This window comes from Copadichromis virginalis, linkage group LG3, assembly GCF_057382275.1.
Source record: "Copadichromis virginalis isolate Kocher_CV1m ecotype Utaka linkage group LG3, C_Virginalis_male_GT1.1, whole genome shotgun sequence".
NCBI lineage: Eukaryota > Metazoa > Chordata > Actinopteri > Cichliformes > Cichlidae > Copadichromis > Copadichromis virginalis.
The window spans coordinates 7896024-7915261 of record NC_140620.1 but is presented as its reverse complement, the minus strand read 5'-3'; the positions used below and the strand labels follow the sequence as shown (position 1 = coordinate 7915261).

Here is a 19238-nt window from a genome sequence, read left to right as displayed (position 1 = left end):
TAGTCACTAACCCACGCACAGGATAACTCAGTCCACTGGCTCTGAGGGATTACATGTAATGTTACCATGCTCTGGTACTTCCTGCTTCTACTCCCTCATATCTGACACAATATTACCACTCGTGATCTTTGAGGTGTGTTTTGCTACGTGTGAGCTGCTTCAGTGTGATTCTATCTTTTATTTTGTTTCCACTTTATGGAAACGAATCCACCACAGAAGTCCTCTACAGTCTAAATCAGCCCCACCTTTCCTCCACCCCGCATACCTGTAACTCCTGCCCCAGGCACATTCCACCACACGCGTGATCCCCCGAGAACTCCCCTGAAACCGAAAGTAAACACGTCACAGTGGGCGTGGCGTGACGAAGCACCGCTATGAGAGCTGTCGGTGTTTCGCTGTGCTTTTCTGTGTTTGCGGGAGTCTTCATGGAGGATAAAGAAGCCCCACGGTAAGAAACCCACTCTTATCCTCTTTGTGCGCACGCGCGAAGACCGGCGTAACTAAAAAGTTCAAAGGTGAGAAAGCCGACAGGAAAACGCCCTAGCTAACCGGCCCACGGCAGCACACACAGCCGCCCACAGACTGGCCTGTCGTGTCTGTCTGTGCAGGAGCCTCCTGACACACACACAGTGGGTACAGACGGGTTACAGACCGCGGTGCAGTGATTTGTGCCGTCCGTAGCTCCCTGTGCGGCCTTCACGCCGCGGATACAGTCAGCTCCCCGTGACACACGCGAAAACACGAAACACAGACACGTCTCTGAGCCCACGAGACATCCCTGACGGAGGAGGAGCCCTTCATGTGGGGAGGCTTCATTGATGGATGAATGTAGCATGGCGTTAGCAATGCTAGCAGCTTGTGCGGTTTGGCTGTTTCTAATAAAGGTTTTACAAACGGTTGCTGTGGCTTCATTAGTGACGTGAGGCTGTGATGACGCTTACAAGTCCCGGTGAGACAGGTTGTTCGTGTTTGTGGCATGTGTGGGTAAAGCAGGGCGTGACGTCAGGTGATAACAGATGTTTCTGCTGTGAAACCTAAGAAACACGTCCCTGCTCGTGATGATACCAGCTCTGAGGTTGTTATCAGCGTCAGACTATTTAAAGTACACTTTGTTGTGACTTTGTGTCTTTGTGTTGTGAGGTTTGTCCTGGATTCATGATGACTGGAGCTCCACCTTTGTGCTGTTTAGGTCATTCCAGTGTCTCGATGTTTCCTGTCTCTTTGTCCTCAGCGTCTCCTGTGGAGGTCCGTCCACTCTGTCCCCATGTGTCCCCTCTCGCTCTGCGCTTCGTCTCTGTGGTTGTTCGCCTTGTCCAGTGTCAGGTTTATATGCCTGAAGTCTCTGTCTCTGAGCTGTGTTTCCTGTTTTATTTTGAAAGTCCCTGGTCCAGTATGTTACGTTACCTTGTTGTGGTGTCTTCCCTGTGTGCTGTGTGCTCTCTGATCCTAGCCACAGTACTTCTTACTTTGTATTCGCTTCCTAAATTCCTCAGTTTGTTAGTTTTGAGTCCAGAGTCCTGGTGTGCTCACAGCCGGCTCAGGACAGCCAGTTCTTCCCAGGAGAGGGAACGGGACCCAGCAGCCTATTAAAGCCCCTCTGCTGCACTGGGCTGTCGTAAAGGTATAATGTGTGGTTAATACTGCAGTCTGCTGTTACACGTGTTACCATTTAAAATCTGCTGTATGTAAAGTACTGGCACCCCTCAGCTTCCCAGTAGATGCATCTATCGTACAAATGGGAAAATCCTAAGGTGACCTCTGACCTTGGGATGGTCAGTGATGGTCCCTGATATTCAAACTGATCCAAGATGAAGCTGCACCATGGTATCAGTTTGGAATCCTACGACTGGACCGTCAGTCTTTTATGGCTGATGAGTAAAAAGGCACTAAGACAAAGCTCCTACACTTTTTTCAGCTGGCTTGAGTTGTTTGAAGTCCCATGTCTGTGGGTCAGTTTCAAACATCTGTCAGGGTTTCTCTCCGCCTGGTGCTTTTTAAGGCAGAGAAGCAGCAGCATGAAGGCTCGGTCTTTGTAAGTTCCTGGGTTGTTTTTTTATTTGGCTGTAGTTATTCAGCCGGCCAGACGAACCCTTGACTAGAAACAGCTTTGGTGAACATGGTGAACATGAAGTCATTGATATTAGAGATAAACAGTATTTAAGACCTTGTGCAATAAAAGAAGAAATAACTGTTTTCCAGCTTAAAACCAGAGTGTGGGTGACGGTTGGTGGATCACTGTTATTCCCAGTTTTTCCTGCTCTGGTTCTTTTGGTTTTGCCTGCTGAGCTCGATCGCTCACTGGTGCTCATCTTTACATTAGTAAAGTGTTTGAAGTCATTCTCTGTCTCACAGGCCTTAAAAGCATCACCGCTCTCACCTGTTTCCTGTTTCTCCTCTCAGTTTTCAAGCATGCCTCGGGCTGGAGGTGTATGAGGGGGCGGAGTCTGTCATGCTGCCCTGTCAGGTACCAGAGGACGTTTACCGGGACGCCACAGCAGTGGTTTGGGGCCGCAAGGACCTCAGCAGCCCGACAGTCCATCTGCGTCTGCAGAGCGGGGACGATCTCACGAAACAGAACGTTATTTACTTCAACCGAACGTCGATGAGAGCCGACGCTCTGCAGACCGGAGACCTCAGCCTCACTCTGAGGAAGCCCGTAGTCAATGACACCGGCACCTACACCTGCACCACCCGAAGATATGGACAAGATCAGAGCAAGACCCATTTGCAACTGAGGGTGGCAGGTCAGTGCTGTCGATAAAGGTCAGAGGTCAGTCATACTCTGAGAATCTGCTGGGTGATCTTCAGGTTGTTTGTGTTTGTGTGGACAGAACGTCCTCCTCCTGGTCCCACTCCTCCTCCAGTCTGGCCCAAAGTTGTCTCGGGTGTCCTGGTTCCTGTGGTTCTCCTGGCTGTCGGCTTTGGGGTCTTCATGTACTTTAGATATAAAAGGTTAAAGAACAAAGAAGGTATGTGTGTTATCAGACCGCTCCACGGACATCAGTCAGTGTTTATGATGACATACAGCATTTACCACATGAGCATGGAGCTCATGTGCTGCTTCGTTCTCTTCTCAGTCGTTCAGGTCACAGCAGAACCAGGTGATGAGTCGGTCGTGCTGACCTGCAGAAGCACCGTTCAGCCCGATGGTGCTAAAGTGGTGTGGAAGGACAGGAATGAGAGGAAGGTCCACGTATGTCAGAAAGACTCTGAGCAGCCTGAAAAACAGCACAGACGCTACAGAAACCGAACAGAGATGAAGAAAGAGCCGCTGAGGACCGGAGACCTCAGCGTGACCCTGAAACACCCCACAAACACCGACAGGGACACCTACACCTGCACCGTCTACAGCAGGGAGGGGAAAGAACTGATGGAGAAACAGGTGGAGCTGAAAATCAAAGGTCAGTGCTGCAGATACAGAGGCTTGGATATTGTTATTGACAGCTATTTTGTCACAGTGCGTGTCTTTGTCTGTCACACACCTGCTGTGCAGCAGCTCTGTTATACTGACAAACACAGAGGCCATCTTTGTAGTTCCTGTCAGACTTCATTAGGTCTTCCTGTTTGCTCTCTGTTAGAAATATGAGCAGCAGTGGACTTTGATGGGATGTTACGGTGCAGGCTTGAACAGCTGCTGAACAGATGTGAGTTCAGGGGAGCGTTGTCGTGTTCTCAGAGGAACAGCAGTGAGTCTTTGAGGAACACGATGCTGCTTTCTGTCATTTGTCTGATGAGTTCTATCAGCGATGGAAACCAGAGTCTGCTACTGATATGAGAGGAAAGCAGGAACAGCTGGTACTGGACGCTCCTGCCTTCATGTGGTACAAAGCAGGACTGCACTCTACTCTGAATCTTAAACATGTGTAGTGTTCACTGTGAAAGCAATTAGAAACAAATCAGTACATAAATAATGACGGTGAGTTATATAAAGGCCAAGTGAGGCACCAGGACTCTAATCAGATAGATTTAAAAACAACTGGATAACAATATCATTTCTATTCGTCAGGATTCTTCATTGTTTAGAGTGAAAGACGTAATCACACTCCCATGTATGTACAACAGGGCTTTTTCAGCATGTTGGTGCTGCGTTTCTGCTGATGTCCAAATCTTTATGAAGTTATAAAATCAACCCTGTTTATAGAACAGTTCAGTGCGTTTGTGTGAAGAAGAACGATAAAGCTTGTAGCAAACCTGGTGTTGGACAGACCTCTTCAATGAGTGTGTAGATGAACTGCAAACATGGCTTCTTAGTAACAGTGTAACTGCCTTTCACTGATCAGACATCTTCAGGCCCTCGTCTTCAAATGACTGACTGGGACCAGCATCGAGATGAAGCTGGTGACTTAGTGATGTTGCTGCTGATGTGATGCTTCTGTGGCTTCGTGATGAACACGTGTTTCAAATGCTGCATAAATTAAAATTAATTGACAAACATAAATGCCGTGTCTTCGTACAGCTCATGTTGTGTTGTTCTCCTCTCAGAGTGCCAGGTGGAGGTGGTGGAGGGGGCGGAGTCTGTCCTGCTGCCCTTCAAAACCACAGAAAACCTGCCCGGGGACAGCGATGTGGAGTGGAAACGCCATGAACCCGAATACATGAAGGTCTGTGTGTATGAGAACGGCTCTGACCGGCCCGACAAACAGGATGACCATTACAGAGGTCGCACTGAGATGAACCCTGACCTGCTGACCACCGGAGACCTCGGTCTGACCCTGAGACAGCCCACAGTGAAGGATGCTGGGAGATACGCCTGTGAGGTCAACAGCAAGGAGGCCTGGAGATACAAGAGGGTGTGGCTCACAGTTAAAGGTGAGTTGTAATCGGTGTGAATGTGTCTAACGTACTGTCCTATCTTTACATCAGTTCTGTCTGTTTGCAGTTAACTTTAAAAAAGCATTTCAAGTCATAAGAAAGGACATAGAGAGAGCTGTGCAACACACCTTTTGTTTTTATGCCCTACGACGTCACAATGATGCTACATAGTTTCACTAAGTCAGGCACACACAGCTTATAGAAGCCAAAGATTTCAGTACACCGTTTTAGTCTGCAATGCTTCAGGGTCAAAGGTCAGCATGTAGCAATTAAAACATCAAAGTGTTAGTTTAGCTCTGAGTGTTTGTTTGTGACTTCTTGTGTTTCCTCTGCAGGGACAGATCAGGTCCAGGATCCAGCCGAGGACAACAAGGCTTTTGAAATGGCTCCTCTGATGGACCAGCAATCAGCTTGATCTGACTGGGCTCTGATCATGGATCTGACTGGTCTGTGAGTCAGAGGGAAAACACCAGTAATGGGCTGAAGGGGATGAAGAGGGGATGATGCTGAGTTCCTCCACGTTCTGTGAGGATGTTTTCTGTTCACACAGCTGAACCCTGCAGTGGCTGTAGCTCGGCGCACTCATGCAGCAGCAGCTGTTTGATTTTACCACATTAGCACAAACAACACTCATTTTTTACTTACACATTTATATTTTACTTACCCATAATGCCTTGCTGTTCAGGTCTCAGCTGTGACCTGGGTGCTGTTTAGTTGATGTTTGGACCTCATGTCTGCACGGTCTCAGAGCTCCTACATGTGTGAGGCTTTAGTGTTGGCTGTGTCTGTGAAACTGCACAAAATATAAGACAACTAACACTTTAACATACATGTAGCTAACGAAGTGTACGACGAAAAAGAACAAAATGTTTCTGTAAAATGCTGCTGAAGAGAAAAGAAATAAAGTCCATCATCTGTCTCTGTCTGATGTATGGACATTTGTTATTCTTTACACAGTTAATCACTTTGGTTCACTCCTCACAACACCTCAAAGTGTGGAGGAAGCAGTGGCTCAGATAACCAGTCGTTACAACCAAGGTGTGGAGTTCATGTTCAGACAGTCTGAAGACAGGTGTGTCAGGTTACCTGTGGATTCAGAATATGCTGTGGGTGTGGATGTTGAGCTCACACTGGCTGATAACGTCTAACCTTCTGAGACTGCTGGCTAACAGCTAACGCTGCATGAACTCCTGCACGGCGCTGCTGACCGTGTCCATCCCATAATGACCTCAGTGTACCATCCTGTGATGTGTCCAGCAGGAAAACAAAGCTCAGATCAGGCATAACGATGAGTTCACTGCACACAGACGCCTCCACAGTCACAGATCTCAGTGCAGCAGAGCATCTTTGGTAGAGTGACATCATAGCCTGTGTGTGATGACATCACATTAGCATGGACCCAAACCTCTGAGGATGTTTCCAGGACTGTGATGAGTCCATGTCATTAACAAGCAAGGGACCAGGGTGCCGGCACGGTGTACCTAATAAAGTGGCCATCGAGAATGCCTCTGCGCGACGTCTCCATCTCAAGTGTCTCCAGCAGGGGGAGCCGTCTGATCCTTTATTGTCACAGAGACATGTCACTGCACACACTCATGGCCACTTTATTAGGCACACCTGTTCCGATGCACGGCAGCCGCTCTGTGCTTGTGTACCTAATAAAGTGGCCCTGTGTGTGAACCCACAGTCACAGGAGACGAGTGTCTGATATATTTGGTTTTACAGACGAGAGAGAACACAGAGGGAGAATCTGTGAAGTCAACATCGAGGCCCCACTGAGATGAAAGAAGAGCCACTGACAACCACAGACCTCAGTCTGACCACAGTGGCGTCTACATCCTTAGACACAGAGAGAGAGAAGTAAACAGAGGTCAGTAAACACATCACAGAGGTCATTGAGAAGCAGTGCATGATGGGACGATGAGTGACACAAACTAGAAGCGCTCTGTCACAATCTGTTGAGAAATCGTCTAAGCCTGGTCGGCAACCTGCGGCTCTTTAGTCCTCAGTGCGGCTCCGCGTGGTTTGGGAAAATAAATGAGAAGTATTTAGCTGAAGTGTTTGTGTGTATATATGTTTATGTTAGCTCCTTTTTAACTTGTAGTTCTAAATTGGAAGATTATTGTGATTTTGAAATATAAAAATAAAATTATATTCTATTAACTTTTCATCGCTCAAAATAAGCGTCACACTCGCGGAAGCCGGTGTAGCCGCCGAAGCGCCTGCATTTATGGAGACTTTCAACCCCAGGTAGGCCAGTTATGGATCTTCGGATCCACATTACGTCAGCAGCTCCACCGTGAACTATGTTAAAAACAAACAGCGCTCACGCCTCACAGACGACAGCTTACAGTCCTGCGTAAAGATGAAGTGCCTTCGTACAGACGCTGTGCGCAGAGGTTCAGGAGCAGAAGTCCCGTTGTAAACATATCACGGCAGACCCGACGATGTTTGCATGAACGCGCTTTTCAGCATCTCTTTATTGACCACTTTTCACACACGGTTGCTGTGCGCACACAGCCGGTGTTAAAGCTCACAGACCGACACAACAGCAGAGACGTTAAGGCGGCGAGGCGTGATTGCAGGTGTCGCTCAGGTGCGTCCACCTCCCCTGCAGCGCTGCAGACCACGCCCCGCCACACACATTAACCAGGTAAATACATATTTAGGCAGAATTTTGCAAAAATCTATTTTTTTTTTTCAGCAGCATACAGCTTTTTTCCCAATATTTTTTTTAAAAGTCAGGTCAAGGCTCCAAAAGCCCAAAGGCGATATAAGGGTGGCTCACAGCAGTTTTTAGTTCAGCTTTCCTTTAATTACATAAATAAAATGTAATTTTCTCTGTAGCACTTCATGGATTTCATAAGCAACACACCCTAGTTGTTCACACAAAGCATAAAGGTAAATAACAAAGTGTTATCTTCATGTTAGATGTCAGAAAGTATTTGTATTTGTCGTTGCGTGGAAACCAGGTCCACGTGGCTCTTTGGGTCTTAAAGATTGCTGATCTCAGCTTTCGTTCCCCGTCCGACAGCACACATTTACTCTGACACTGAAAGTGAAACTGGGCGGATGTCAGACTGATACCACACATTTCTTTTAAAAGCTGGTGTTTTCTGTATTAACCGCTGTGGTCATGTGGTTCAGCGTGGTCACTTCCGTTCAGTTCAATTTTATTTATATAGCGCCAAATCACAACAACCGGTTGGGGCGAGAGAGGGAAGACAGGATAAAGACATGCTGTGGAAGAGAGACAGAGATTAATCAGTATGATTGATTGCAGGTAGAGTCGTGGTCTCTGAGCTGAGACTGTCTCCGGTTTGTCTCCTCTGCTCAAAGCTGCAAACTCCTCAGAGCAGCTCTGAAGCTTCAGAGAGAAGAAGCTCCCTAAGAACCCCTAAGGTGGTGTGAAACATTCACAGCTGGAGGTTTTTAAGTGACTCTTTCATGACATTAACACATGTGAGGTTAACTATAAATCTCAGGAGTGTCTATCAAACTCCTGAGATGTGTTGGCTCCTGTTCACGGCTGTCGCTGACTCTGAGCCTCTGTAATAAACCTCCAAGGTCTCCATGTGTAAAGAAGTCTTCGTGCTGCAGTGAATCTGACCCTTAATGTTCTTCTTTAAGCTTCAAACACGTGTAATGAAGAAAGCTTGTTTATATGAGCTCCATAAAAACATCAGAGCAGGTTGAGGTGGCGTCCATCTCTGAACACTGTAGTTTGAGCATTCATCATCAATGAAAGCTGTTCCTTTGTAATTGTCACGGTCCCCGTGTCTCTCTGGTTGGCCCACGCTGGCTACAGGTTTTGTTGTTGTTAGTTTTAGTTTTTTTGTCTCTCCTCCTCCTCTCTGCCTGGGTGGAGCTCATTACGGGCTCTCACTCTTGGCCCACGCACCCCTGTGGATGGTGTCCACCTGCGGCTGATCTGGCTGATTTCCCCAGCTGCTATTTAAGGCAGTGGCACAGAGCAGCTCACCGCTGGAACGTCGAACCACCTGAGTTCGTGCTCGCGGCATATTCAAAGAAGAACCGCTTACACGTGTTTTATGTTGTGGAACTAACCTTTGACCTTCTGTCTGTAGATTCTGGACCGAATCACCGGACCTGTCCAAGTGGGGCAGTGTGTGGAGTGTTGGAGCGAGTGCGGCTGAAGAGGAGTGCGTGTGTGCGGAGGAGCGGTGGCGGTGACTGAGTGGAAGAGGAAGCGTGTGTGTGGATTCCCCCCCCCCCCCCCCCTTCTCTCCCTGGAGCCCTGGACCCCCTCCCAACTCACTGTACATATATTTTGCACTAAGGTGATCCCTGTTGTAAATAAATCCCCTTTTTGTTTCCTTGAAAGAACTGTCTGCGCGTGGGTCCGTTCAGTAGCCATGACAGTAATCCTCCAAACCAGCTTTCCATGACCTCGATGAGATCATCAAGGTCATGGAAAGGTGGGATAGGCTGTTGTAGTTTTATAACTGTGATGTGTGTGTGGTTGTAATTACATACAGATCCATGCTGTAGTTTAAACTGGTCCTTATACCTGAATTTATTGTGTACCCACAAAGGAGACTCATTAAGCTAATTAATGATGTAGGGCTGACTCGTGCGCAGCTGTTTTACATAGGTTAACTTTTCTTTATTGTGCATTTATTCCCGGTCTCAGTGCACATTTATTTAGAGCTGTGAGTACACCTCACTCACCGCTCACACTGAAAACACGCTCTCCTCTTTCTGCACATTCACAGTTGCAGCTCATGTTTGTACTGCAGGTTATCAGACATGACCATTAATGCTGAAGCAAAGAAGATGTGACAATGACCGATAGTGAAACTGAGACACTGCCCAGAGAAGTGGATAAGAGGAAACAAGCTTTATTTACTGATCTCGGTTCAGGATTCTGGTCAGACGAGACACAAAAACACAAACCAAGTGTTAAAAACCACAGTTTGTTTACAAAGTTTATAAGTAGTACTCTGTGTTTTATAAATGTGTATAAATACAGCTCAGTGCATGTCTTATCAATCTTCTATATACCATTGCTGCTCCTTAGTTTACCTTTATAAACACAGATGTGTTGTTATGACTGTGATCATGATTATCAGCAGCAGTAACAGCTGATATCAGCAACTCTAACAGTAACATGTCTGTATTTATGAGTGACTCAGCAAGGAAGCGAATACTCACTAATGTTTAATGGTGTAACTTTATTATAAAGTGCTGCACGTGGTTTATCTGTGAGCTCTCCGAGTCAGGTGCGTCTAAAAAGCGTGAAGCAAACATTTAGAAAAAAATGCAACTAAAATGTAGGTTTTTTTAATTATTTGTTTAAATAATTAATGAAAATGTGTTCAAATGTGTTAAACTGAATGTTTGTCAATCCAGTAAATGTTTCCTTTAAATGGAGCATTTTATAAAATTACATAGAAAACTAAAGTTTCTGGGTCATTGTGGGCGGCGATGGTTTAAAATTAGTGTCAGACTGAAGCTCTGCTGGGTTTTCACCGTAGTAACAGTGAACAGAGTGAACTGCAGGAGTGTAAGAGACTCGGGCTGGAAACATGATAAAGTGTGAGAATGTAAGAAGATCAAAATGATGCTCAAAGAGAATAACAACATCATAACTGTATCGTAACTGAGCTTTGAAGAGTTATACTTGTTTGCGCTTGTCTCTGAGTCGGTTAGGTTACAGTTCACCCTCCGGCCTGTGGGCAGTTTCACGCATAATAGGAGTTAAAAACCATGACGAAGTTAAAAAAGTGTTAAATAACAGATTGTGTTATTCAGCTGATATGTGTCCACTAATAAAAGCAGGCTAACTCTAATATTAGGGTACTCGTCTGGGGCGCATTTAGGAATTTAGAAAATGCATGAAGACAAAACCGTGACTCATAATTACATCAAAGCTCAACTAAACTAAAGCCTCCTCTGAATAATTCTGTAGAAAAAAAACTCAAAAGTCTAGGATTATTTTAATATATCATTTTATTTTTTTCCAATATTGTTTCAGTTGTTTTAGTTTAGTTAATTTTACATCATGTGATGAGAATACTTTCTTCACAGCTGGTTTTAGTCTTGAGTTTTAGTTTCCACCCTGTGGCTGTGTGACTCCCGAGAACATGACATGACAACACCACAGGAAGCTTCCCCATCAGCTGAGCTGTAACATCCTCCAGCTGTTATATGGCTGGCGGATGTAGACAGTACAGAGAAAATAGTTCCAACATTAAACTGTTACAAGGTGTAAAGTTAAACATATACAGATTGAAACGTTATGTTATTAGTAAAAGTGGGAAACCCTCTCTGGGCTTCACTGTTACAGCAGTTTAACCTCCAACATCAGACGTTCATCTGTGAGCCGATACACAAAAGCTGGGATTCAAAGAGTCAGCAGGAGAGCGAGCGGAGAGCAAAGGCATGTCCACAGTCCGTGACATGTTTCAGTAACAAATCTTTCAGGAAGTGACTTTGAGGAGCGGGAAGAAACCAGTATCACATGTGCAGTCTGAGAAATGAGAAGCTGGAGCTTCCCACACGATGGACGCTTCCCTCTGCTCTGTGTGATGAAACGTCAGCGGAGTCAGAGCAGCAGACTCATTCAGAGTATTCAGAATCCTCGAAGAGCGCGCACTCAGCCGTGAGGTCAACCACCGCCTCGTAGTTTTCTTCAATGCACTGGATCATCTCCACGGAGACGGGAAGTCTGTTTGCTGTGGGCAAAGCATCGGGGTGAATGTTAGTCTCCACACATATACATACAGTCCTCAGTGAGACATGCTGCACCGCGGGCACCATCATATGTCCAAGTTGGCCCACAGCAGGCCCACAGTGGGCAGCTGTGGGTGAACTGTAGGGCTGTGACTCATTACCGATGATACAGGACAATGGGTTTTAGTCTTTTAGTCTTGTCTCCATCATGTCTTCCAGCTTTGGGGTCTCCAACTCCAGTCCTCAGAGCTACCGTCCTGCAGCTTTTAGATGCATCCTTGTTCCGACACACCTGAATCAAATGAATGGCTTGTTACCAGGCTTTTGCCCAACTCGATGAAAAGCTGAAGAGGTAATTCAACCATTTGATTCAGCCGTTTCTCTGCATTAAAGCTACAGGACAGTAGCTCTCAAAGACTGGAGTTGTAGATCTCTGCTTTAAACCGTGCAGCTCTGGAGGTCTGTGCAGCTACAGATCAGGCGTGTACACCTTTTACTGCACCAGGTCACAGTTGAATAGATCACAATCAGGTTCCAACTTCTTAAAATAGTTTCAGACACTAGAAGCTGTTACCTTTGGTTCTTGTCTGCTGTTATTTGGGTGTATAAAGGTTAGCATGTGAGCCTGACCCTGGTTAAGAGCGGTGAAATATCAGATTAAAGCTATGGTTCGGCTTTAGCAGTCCAGTTACTGTAATAATTAAAAAGGCAGTGCAGACGTTTGTGATTTTACAGTCAGAGCTGCCAGCAGGACAGCAGCAGTGATGCACCTGTGTGCAGGTATCTACCTGAGCGCCTGGTGGCCAGCCGGTCCAAGCAGATGGACAGCAGCAGGCCGGTGGTGATGGAGTAAATACAAAAGGCCAGCAGGTGGGAGAGGAGTCTCAACACAGGCACACAAGAAGAAGGAGCAGGAGGACGAGGTGAGGAACAGTTGGTGGGAGGAGGAGGAGGGGGAAGAGAGGGGAAGGGGGACATGGTTTCACGAGAATGGACAGATGATCTGACGGAGGTCGTCGGGGGATCTGCAGGAGAGATAAGGAGGCGTCCTCAGTTCATTCACTCAGGGTTCGATAGAAAGGCTCAATGGGAGCGGTGCAGCGAGGCTACACCACAAACACAGGCTTTCATCTCCATCTATTAGTAATAGATGCTGAAGAGGAGCGTGCTAGTTATTGCATCATTATTGATCGTGATTATAACCACAGTCAAATCTCAGAGTGATGAATTCTCTGTCTTTGCTCCACGTGCTCTCCATCGAGGTCAAGGACATTAGAAAAACACAAAAGAGGCCCAATTTATGATGACAGCAAATGATGTCAGTGTTCTGACCTCTGACCCTCAGGTAGCTATGAGCAGATGATCCACTCAGATCAGTAGCACACCAGTAGAAACCCTCATTAGACTGCTGCACGTTGGAGATGGTGTGCTCTTTATTTCTAGGTCCAAGAAGACGTCCACTGTAGAAGAAGTAAGCTGCCACTGTTTCACCAGTGCTGAGCCTGCAACGCAGAGTGAGATTACTTCCTTTTGTCACAGGAAGTGCCGGGATCTCCAGGATCACTCCTTTTTCTGGGTAAGAGAGACAAAAGTACACACATGTAGACTGGAAGCTTCTGGAGACAGCATGCAGGAGGTCAAATGATGACGCCATAGGACTGAATTCATGACTGTTCATCATCACAGACTATAAATGATGGTGTGGCCACTGCAGTCTGACCCTCTGCTTTTATAATGATCACTCAGAGGCATTTTCTTCTTGCTATGATGGAGAAGAACAGATAGCTAGTGTAGCTGTCAAGCTGCTTCCATAGACCATACTGATGTTTGCTAATCAGTGCTACATATCGTCCAAATTAAAACTGGCATTTCACTGAAGTGCAGCACAAACTTCTGAGGTATTCTGTTATTACAATTAACTAACCAGCAGCCATCCTATTGGTCCAAAAGCATAGCATAAACACGGTCCAGAGGTAACTTTGCTAGTAACCATAGCTGCCTGTCAAAGCCCCGTCACTGAAAGAGGCCACGCCCCCACCGATGAAACTTTAATACGGTTTAAACAGGCGAGTAACAAAAACATTCTCTCCCAGTATTTTGCCCTTTTATTGTTATAAAGGGCAAAATTAGATTCACTTATTTATTTATTAGATATTTTAACATGAGAGCCTGTGAGGGCTAACGCCCTGCTGGAGCCTCTAGTGGACATTACGGGAACTGCAGGAACTTTCAGCCCCGCAGGTCGATGGCTGTTCTGTACCACAGTGCAGCAGATTTAACACCATCTAGTTTAGTGTAGCAGTGAGTTCTAAGTACTTAAGTGTCTCCTAATTACAAGTATTTTAAGTATATCAATGTTTTCTAGCCTAAAAAATCCAAAACAATATGAACAAAAATCTGAGACATTAATTGAAACATATATTAAAACAATATGAAAGTAAAATTCAGACAACGTGTCATTTGAAGTATAAACTGGATTCTTACGGCTCATCTCCACATTGTTGATCTATGGATCAAGCTGTTATTCACACATTCAAGGTGCTTTGTGCTAAATGCACTTGCACCTGCATATATATAAAAATAAATATATGGTTGTACTTCACCTGTCACAGGTGGTCCTGATGCTGTAATGCCCTTAAATGTTCAGAGCAACTGTGGAAAAAAAGAAGAAAAGAAACAACTTACTTTACCTGAAACACTGATGGTGACGTCATCACTCTTCTGCCCAGAAGTGGTTTCACACCAGTAAATCGCTGTGAAGGTTGTTTTAAAGTCCTGAACACACAAGGACTCATCAAGTCTAGTGAAGTCTGCTGCTGCTCCACACTCATCAGTCTGGTTTCCTCTGGTCCTCCTCACCGTCCATCCATCATCACAGCTCAGAGACACTGGAGAGGATCCGCTGAAGACCTGCTGAAGGTTTGGACTGACAGACAGAGACACTGGAGGACACATGTGTAAGTGTATTTGTGTTCTTGTTGGAGTCTCACTGATCGTTTTCACTTCATCTACTCACCTGCAGAAACAGTCGGTGCAGACAGCAGCAGCACACACACACCTGCAACAGGAGGAAATCCACAGACCTGAGCTTTTTCTCACGTCCTCAGAGGTGCACACTAACAGACTGTGGCAGACGTCCACAGATCAGGAAGAAGACTGGACCATCCGGGACAAAAGACCGATATTTTCTTGGTTCCACATTCCTCACTATAAAGCACCTGAAGTACTGCTGAATCATCACAGCCTAATTGCTTTCAGCTTTTAGATCATTGTGTAAGTTTCCTCATACGGGACAAAATATAAAAACTTTAAAGGTTTCAAAAACCTTCCAGACTCCCAGTTGCTGGTTTTCTTTCCTCATTTGTAATATTTATTGTGTCCTTTGTTGTTTGTGTCTATATTAAGAATAAACATTTAAAAAACAAGCACATCTTTTACAGAGACCCTGACTCTAAACTACAGACCCTGCTGAGCATTAAACATTTCTGATTGGATTATTTTCTGGATTTACACAGAACAGAAAGGAGCAGACTTCCTGTTTTCTCCCCCGACAACACGGAGTAAACTCTCAGGATTCATCCAGTGTCCGTCCTTTACCTGGAGCTGGACTCACTGAGTGGGTGAGTGGGTGGGTGAGTGGGTGTAGGATTGCTGTGTGTGACTCACCGGGGAGCAGAGCCACAGGTGCAGTCTTCATGGTGTCTGGATGAGCATCGAGGGTCAGTGTGAGCTGCAGACTTTCACTTCAGCTCTTTCACAGCCGCCTGTTACCACATTAAAGACGGAAGCCTCAGTATAAGGAGGGGAAACAGGAGCAAAGGTCTGAGCTCTCAGCCAATCACGTTCAAGCACGGCCTTCTTAAAACTGACCTGCAAACGCTGCAGTTTAGAAATCCTTCGCGAGCTGTGTGAGTCTATCAGAGGTCCTTCAGTCAGTCTGAAGAAAACACAACTGCTGAGATTGTTAGTCTATAAACAAACTGCACCACAGTCACATGACGGCAGCGTCGCCACCTCTGAGCTAATGAGTTCCTGCAGCACAGAAGCTCCTCACCCGCTCACATCACCTGCCTGTGAGTTCAGAGGCTTCTGTTTGGATGCACACACAGAGCTGCAGACCACGTCTGACCAGCAGTGACTGGTTTGAATCTGACCTCCAGCTCTTCTACTGGACCTCTAAAGTGGGTCTCGTGTCCAGACACGAGTGTTTTTAACTCTCAGTGGCTCGTGTTGGACAGGAGATATGTGAAATGCGCCGGAGTGATGTTCTAATGCAGGTGGTCGGAAATAAGAAGTAAAACAAGCTCACAGTGAGTCAGTGTGGGTGAGCTGTGGGCAGGACAAACCCACAGTTAGTCCACGTGATCCCACCTACATTTTACTAAACCTATAGGCCTTTATGTGTGAAACTGCAGGGGCCCTGTGGGTGATAACTGTGGGTTTGTCCTGCCCACAGCTCACCCACACTGACTCACTGTGGGTTCAGGAGGACACGTTAGCCGGGGCATTATTATTTATTATAAAATAAAAGATGAAGCCAGAGAAGATGTTTTATTACACGCTCAGAAAATCGATGCTAGGAAGAAAGAAAGAAAGAAAGAAAGAAAGAAAGAAAGAAAGAAAGAAAGAAAGGAGAGGAAGAAGAGAGCTTGGATTTAAAGGGGAGGATGCTCATTTAAAGCTTTGATGTAAGTCCTCGTGTTTAAATCAAATGTTATGTTTGTTCACACTGTGAAACCTGCTGCTAAACAAACTGAGGCAGACTGACTATGTTGTTTAAAGCCGTCTGCAGGTTAGTTTGCTGCACTGTGATTGGTTTAAAGCTTCCTCCACCACTCCAACCTCTTCTCTGCCCACTTCCTGTTTCGAGGCAAAGTCAGCCTCCTCAATGTAAGAAACAGGACAGATATATTTTTACATTTTCCTTCTCTGCTTGTGTTTAACTTACCTGAGTAAAGCTGAGAATCTTTATTGGAAATATAATTTAGACTGAAACGAAGTTTGTAATTCCATCTACTGATGTTATTATATTAATATGACACGAGGTTCAGTTGAACAGTAGTATCTGTACTTCTGCTTATTTTCCTCTGTTATTGAGCCTGTCGCTAGTTAGCTAACATAAACTAAGTCTGTCATTTGCAGCCATTCAACCAACCACATCACGTCATGATGCGCACAAGATGGCGCTACACGTTTTTAAAAGTTTAAGCTCTTATTTGTTAAATCCAGCTTCACAGTTATATCAGTTTTTGAGAGCAGGGCTCAGTGATGGAAATGAGCCTTTACACATTTAAGAGTGTTGTTTCCACTTTAACGGGATCCTACAACTTTAAGTGGAGTGGACACAGCTCAGAGTACGAGAGCTGATGAAGCTCACGTTCACTTCACCATCGGCCTGTACAAATAACTGTCGATGTGTCAGTCTTCCATCAAATGCCAACGCTCAGCATCATCTACAGCAGCAGCTGATTCTCAGACTGAACAGGCTTCATTTCTGTCTCTTTCTCCCACCTAGTGGTCATTCAGTGGTACTACAGATGATACGTCCCTTATAGAAACACGAGGCCTGACTCAGTGTGGCGTCATAAGTCGCTCACAGCCAGTTCAGCTCTTTTAGTTTTGTGTTTTTGCAGTTTCAGTTTGTTAACAATCACAGAGACACTCAGTGGACACAGGAAGTGTTGACTTAAAGTTTTGGACAGTTTTCATGTTGCACATAAAGACTTAGACCTCACAGCGATGGGTTATTAGAAGTGTGCGAGTTCTGTTTTTGAAAGCTGCAGATCATCACTCCAAAATTCTTCATCCCCTTAAAGTCCTCCTACTCCTGCTGGGAGGTGCGTCCATATGGCAGTTAACAGTTTTCATGCAGGTCAGATTGAATGGTTTTATTTTGAAACACCTTGATGATCTCCTCCTTCCTGCAGCTCTGGGGTCAAACTGTGGGATTACCCGGGTAGGACGGTCTGATGTCCAGACCACACCCACAGGTCCTGTTCTGATGCGATCCTGCAGCCTCGATGCCTCGACTGCTCAGTCTGATCACGGGGCTGTTTTCTTCTCTGACGTGATGCTTCATATTCAGCTGGATCAGTGACGGATGGAGGCACTTTTACTGCAGTCACACAAATCTTAAACAGGGAGGAGAAAAGAAGATAACACACGGCCAAGACATCCAGCAAGTTAACTTCAAATACCTGGGAGTTCATCTGGATCTCAGCTGGAGAACACAAGCCAACAGTGTCTGTGCTCGGATCCATCAGATACTTGATAGAGCGAGGCTTCAAACAGAAGTCAAGCCAGCACAGAAGACCATTTGCTGCCCTCTCCCCTCCCTGATGGACATTTATTCCTCCCGCTGCCTCAGCAGAGCAACAAACATCATCAAGAACAGCTGCACCCTGGTTTTGACCTGTTCAACCTGCTGCCCACAGGTGCATCAGCACAAAGACCCACAGACTCAAGAACAGTTTAAGGTCTCAGTCTTATTCACAGAAGATGTTCCTGTAAGCATCCACACCATGTCAAGGTCCAAAGAAACCATGATGCTTACTGTGAAGACTACAAAAGTTTGGTTTACAAATCCAGTGCCAGCAAATAGTGCGGAGACTGTAATTGTAGATCACTGTAGTGGTTAATCGCACTCCAGAGCACTCAGAATGATCAAAATAGAAAAGTTACAGATTCATGATTGTGCAGGAATGTGGGCGTGAACCAGAGCAAGGTCAAAGAAACAATAGCTCTATCAATAATATCTGTCAAGGGGACAGGTGAAGGTAGGTCTGCATCCATAGGTGAAGCTGCACCCACGATGTAGGAGCGCCAACAAGGAGGAGCTTCATCTGAAGCCCTGCCTTCACTCTCTGATCACACATCACTTCCTGTTCACATGTTTATGTAATCATTTTAAATCTCTACAGTACCTGATCAATAAATAATAAACAGGTAGATTAAGGTGAGTTCTAATGCAGCATTACAGTTCAGCACACACGTAGAAACATGCACGATCAAAATGTTCTTCTCTGCTGTTTGTTTAAAAAGCCGATCTTCTCTAAAGCTCTGATGTTTCCTGACAGTTGGCAGCTTTGACCTTTGACCCACACGAAGCTTCCAGGATATTTGTGTTTGATGGAAGCATTCAGGACGCTCCATGGATCATCAGAACACACGGAAACAGCACAGCAGCACTGAGGAACAACTGTGATATACATAAGTGATGAATGAAGTATTTAAATGTGTATTTATTTATATAATGATCATCACAGGGCTTTCTGCAGCCCTCTAGTGGATCATGGTGACGTGCATGCACCAGGTCATTGTGGTTTTATGCCTGGCTGTGAAAATCGTCAGTGTTCTGGCATCATTCAGCACCACTGAGTGATCACTAGAGGGAGCAGGAGACCAGGAGTGAAACTGTGGCTACAGCAGGGCAGCTGTTGTGAGTCGCCAGCTGTGATCTGAGAATCAGCTGGATGTGAGTAAACTAGATCAGGTTAGTGTTGGTGGTTGATTTAATACGAGCTGGTTCTGTGTGGCTGTGTCCACTGGAGGGGTGAAGTCGGGCCGTCGGAGCTCGACCACGACCCCCAGTCTGTTTATTCAAAACAATTCAGGTTACATTTGAAAATAAATCACTTTATAGCTTCGATCACGATCCTCCACTATGGGAAGATACGGCTGCTTGGTAATGTGGTTTCCTTTCTCCATTTATTGTTTTTACTCTATTCAAA

The 19238-nt window shown here is 45.6% G+C and overlaps 2 protein-coding genes across 4 annotated transcripts; one reads left to right on the top strand and one right to left on the bottom strand.

Moving 5' to 3' along the window:
* Nucleotides 1-306: 306 nt before the first annotated feature.
* Nucleotides 307-5736, top strand: LOC146712550 (uncharacterized). 3 transcript variants are annotated; one of them, XM_085452164.1, is made up of 6 exons: nucleotides 307-448; nucleotides 2401-2744; nucleotides 2832-2969; nucleotides 3078-3401; nucleotides 4483-4809; nucleotides 5148-5736. In XM_085452164.1, the coding sequence occupies exons 1-6, from the start codon at nucleotides 375-377 to the stop codon at nucleotides 5225-5227; spliced, it is 1287 nt and encodes a 428-aa protein (XP_085308290.1). In that variant the 5' UTR covers nucleotides 307-374; the 3' UTR covers nucleotides 5228-5736. The 3 variants fall into 3 exon arrangements, with proteins under 3 accessions (XP_085308290.1, XP_085308291.1, XP_085308292.1); XM_085452165.1 differs by lacking the exon at nucleotides 307-448 and adding an exon at nucleotides 506-949; XM_085452166.1 differs by lacking the exon at nucleotides 307-448 and adding an exon at nucleotides 958-1621.
* A 5040-nt stretch (nucleotides 5737-10776) lies between these two features.
* On the bottom strand, nucleotides 10777-15269 carry LOC146712549 (uncharacterized). Its single transcript, XM_085452192.1, has 6 exons — nucleotides 15175-15269; nucleotides 14525-14566; nucleotides 14199-14450; nucleotides 12841-13080; nucleotides 12297-12533; nucleotides 10777-11510 (listed from the first exon to the last, which is right to left on the bottom strand). The coding sequence occupies exons 1-6, from the start codon at nucleotides 15203-15205 to the stop codon at nucleotides 11395-11397; spliced, it is 918 nt and encodes a 305-aa protein (XP_085308318.1). The 5' UTR covers nucleotides 15206-15269; the 3' UTR covers nucleotides 10777-11394.
* Nucleotides 15270-19238: the final 3969 nt, after the last annotated feature.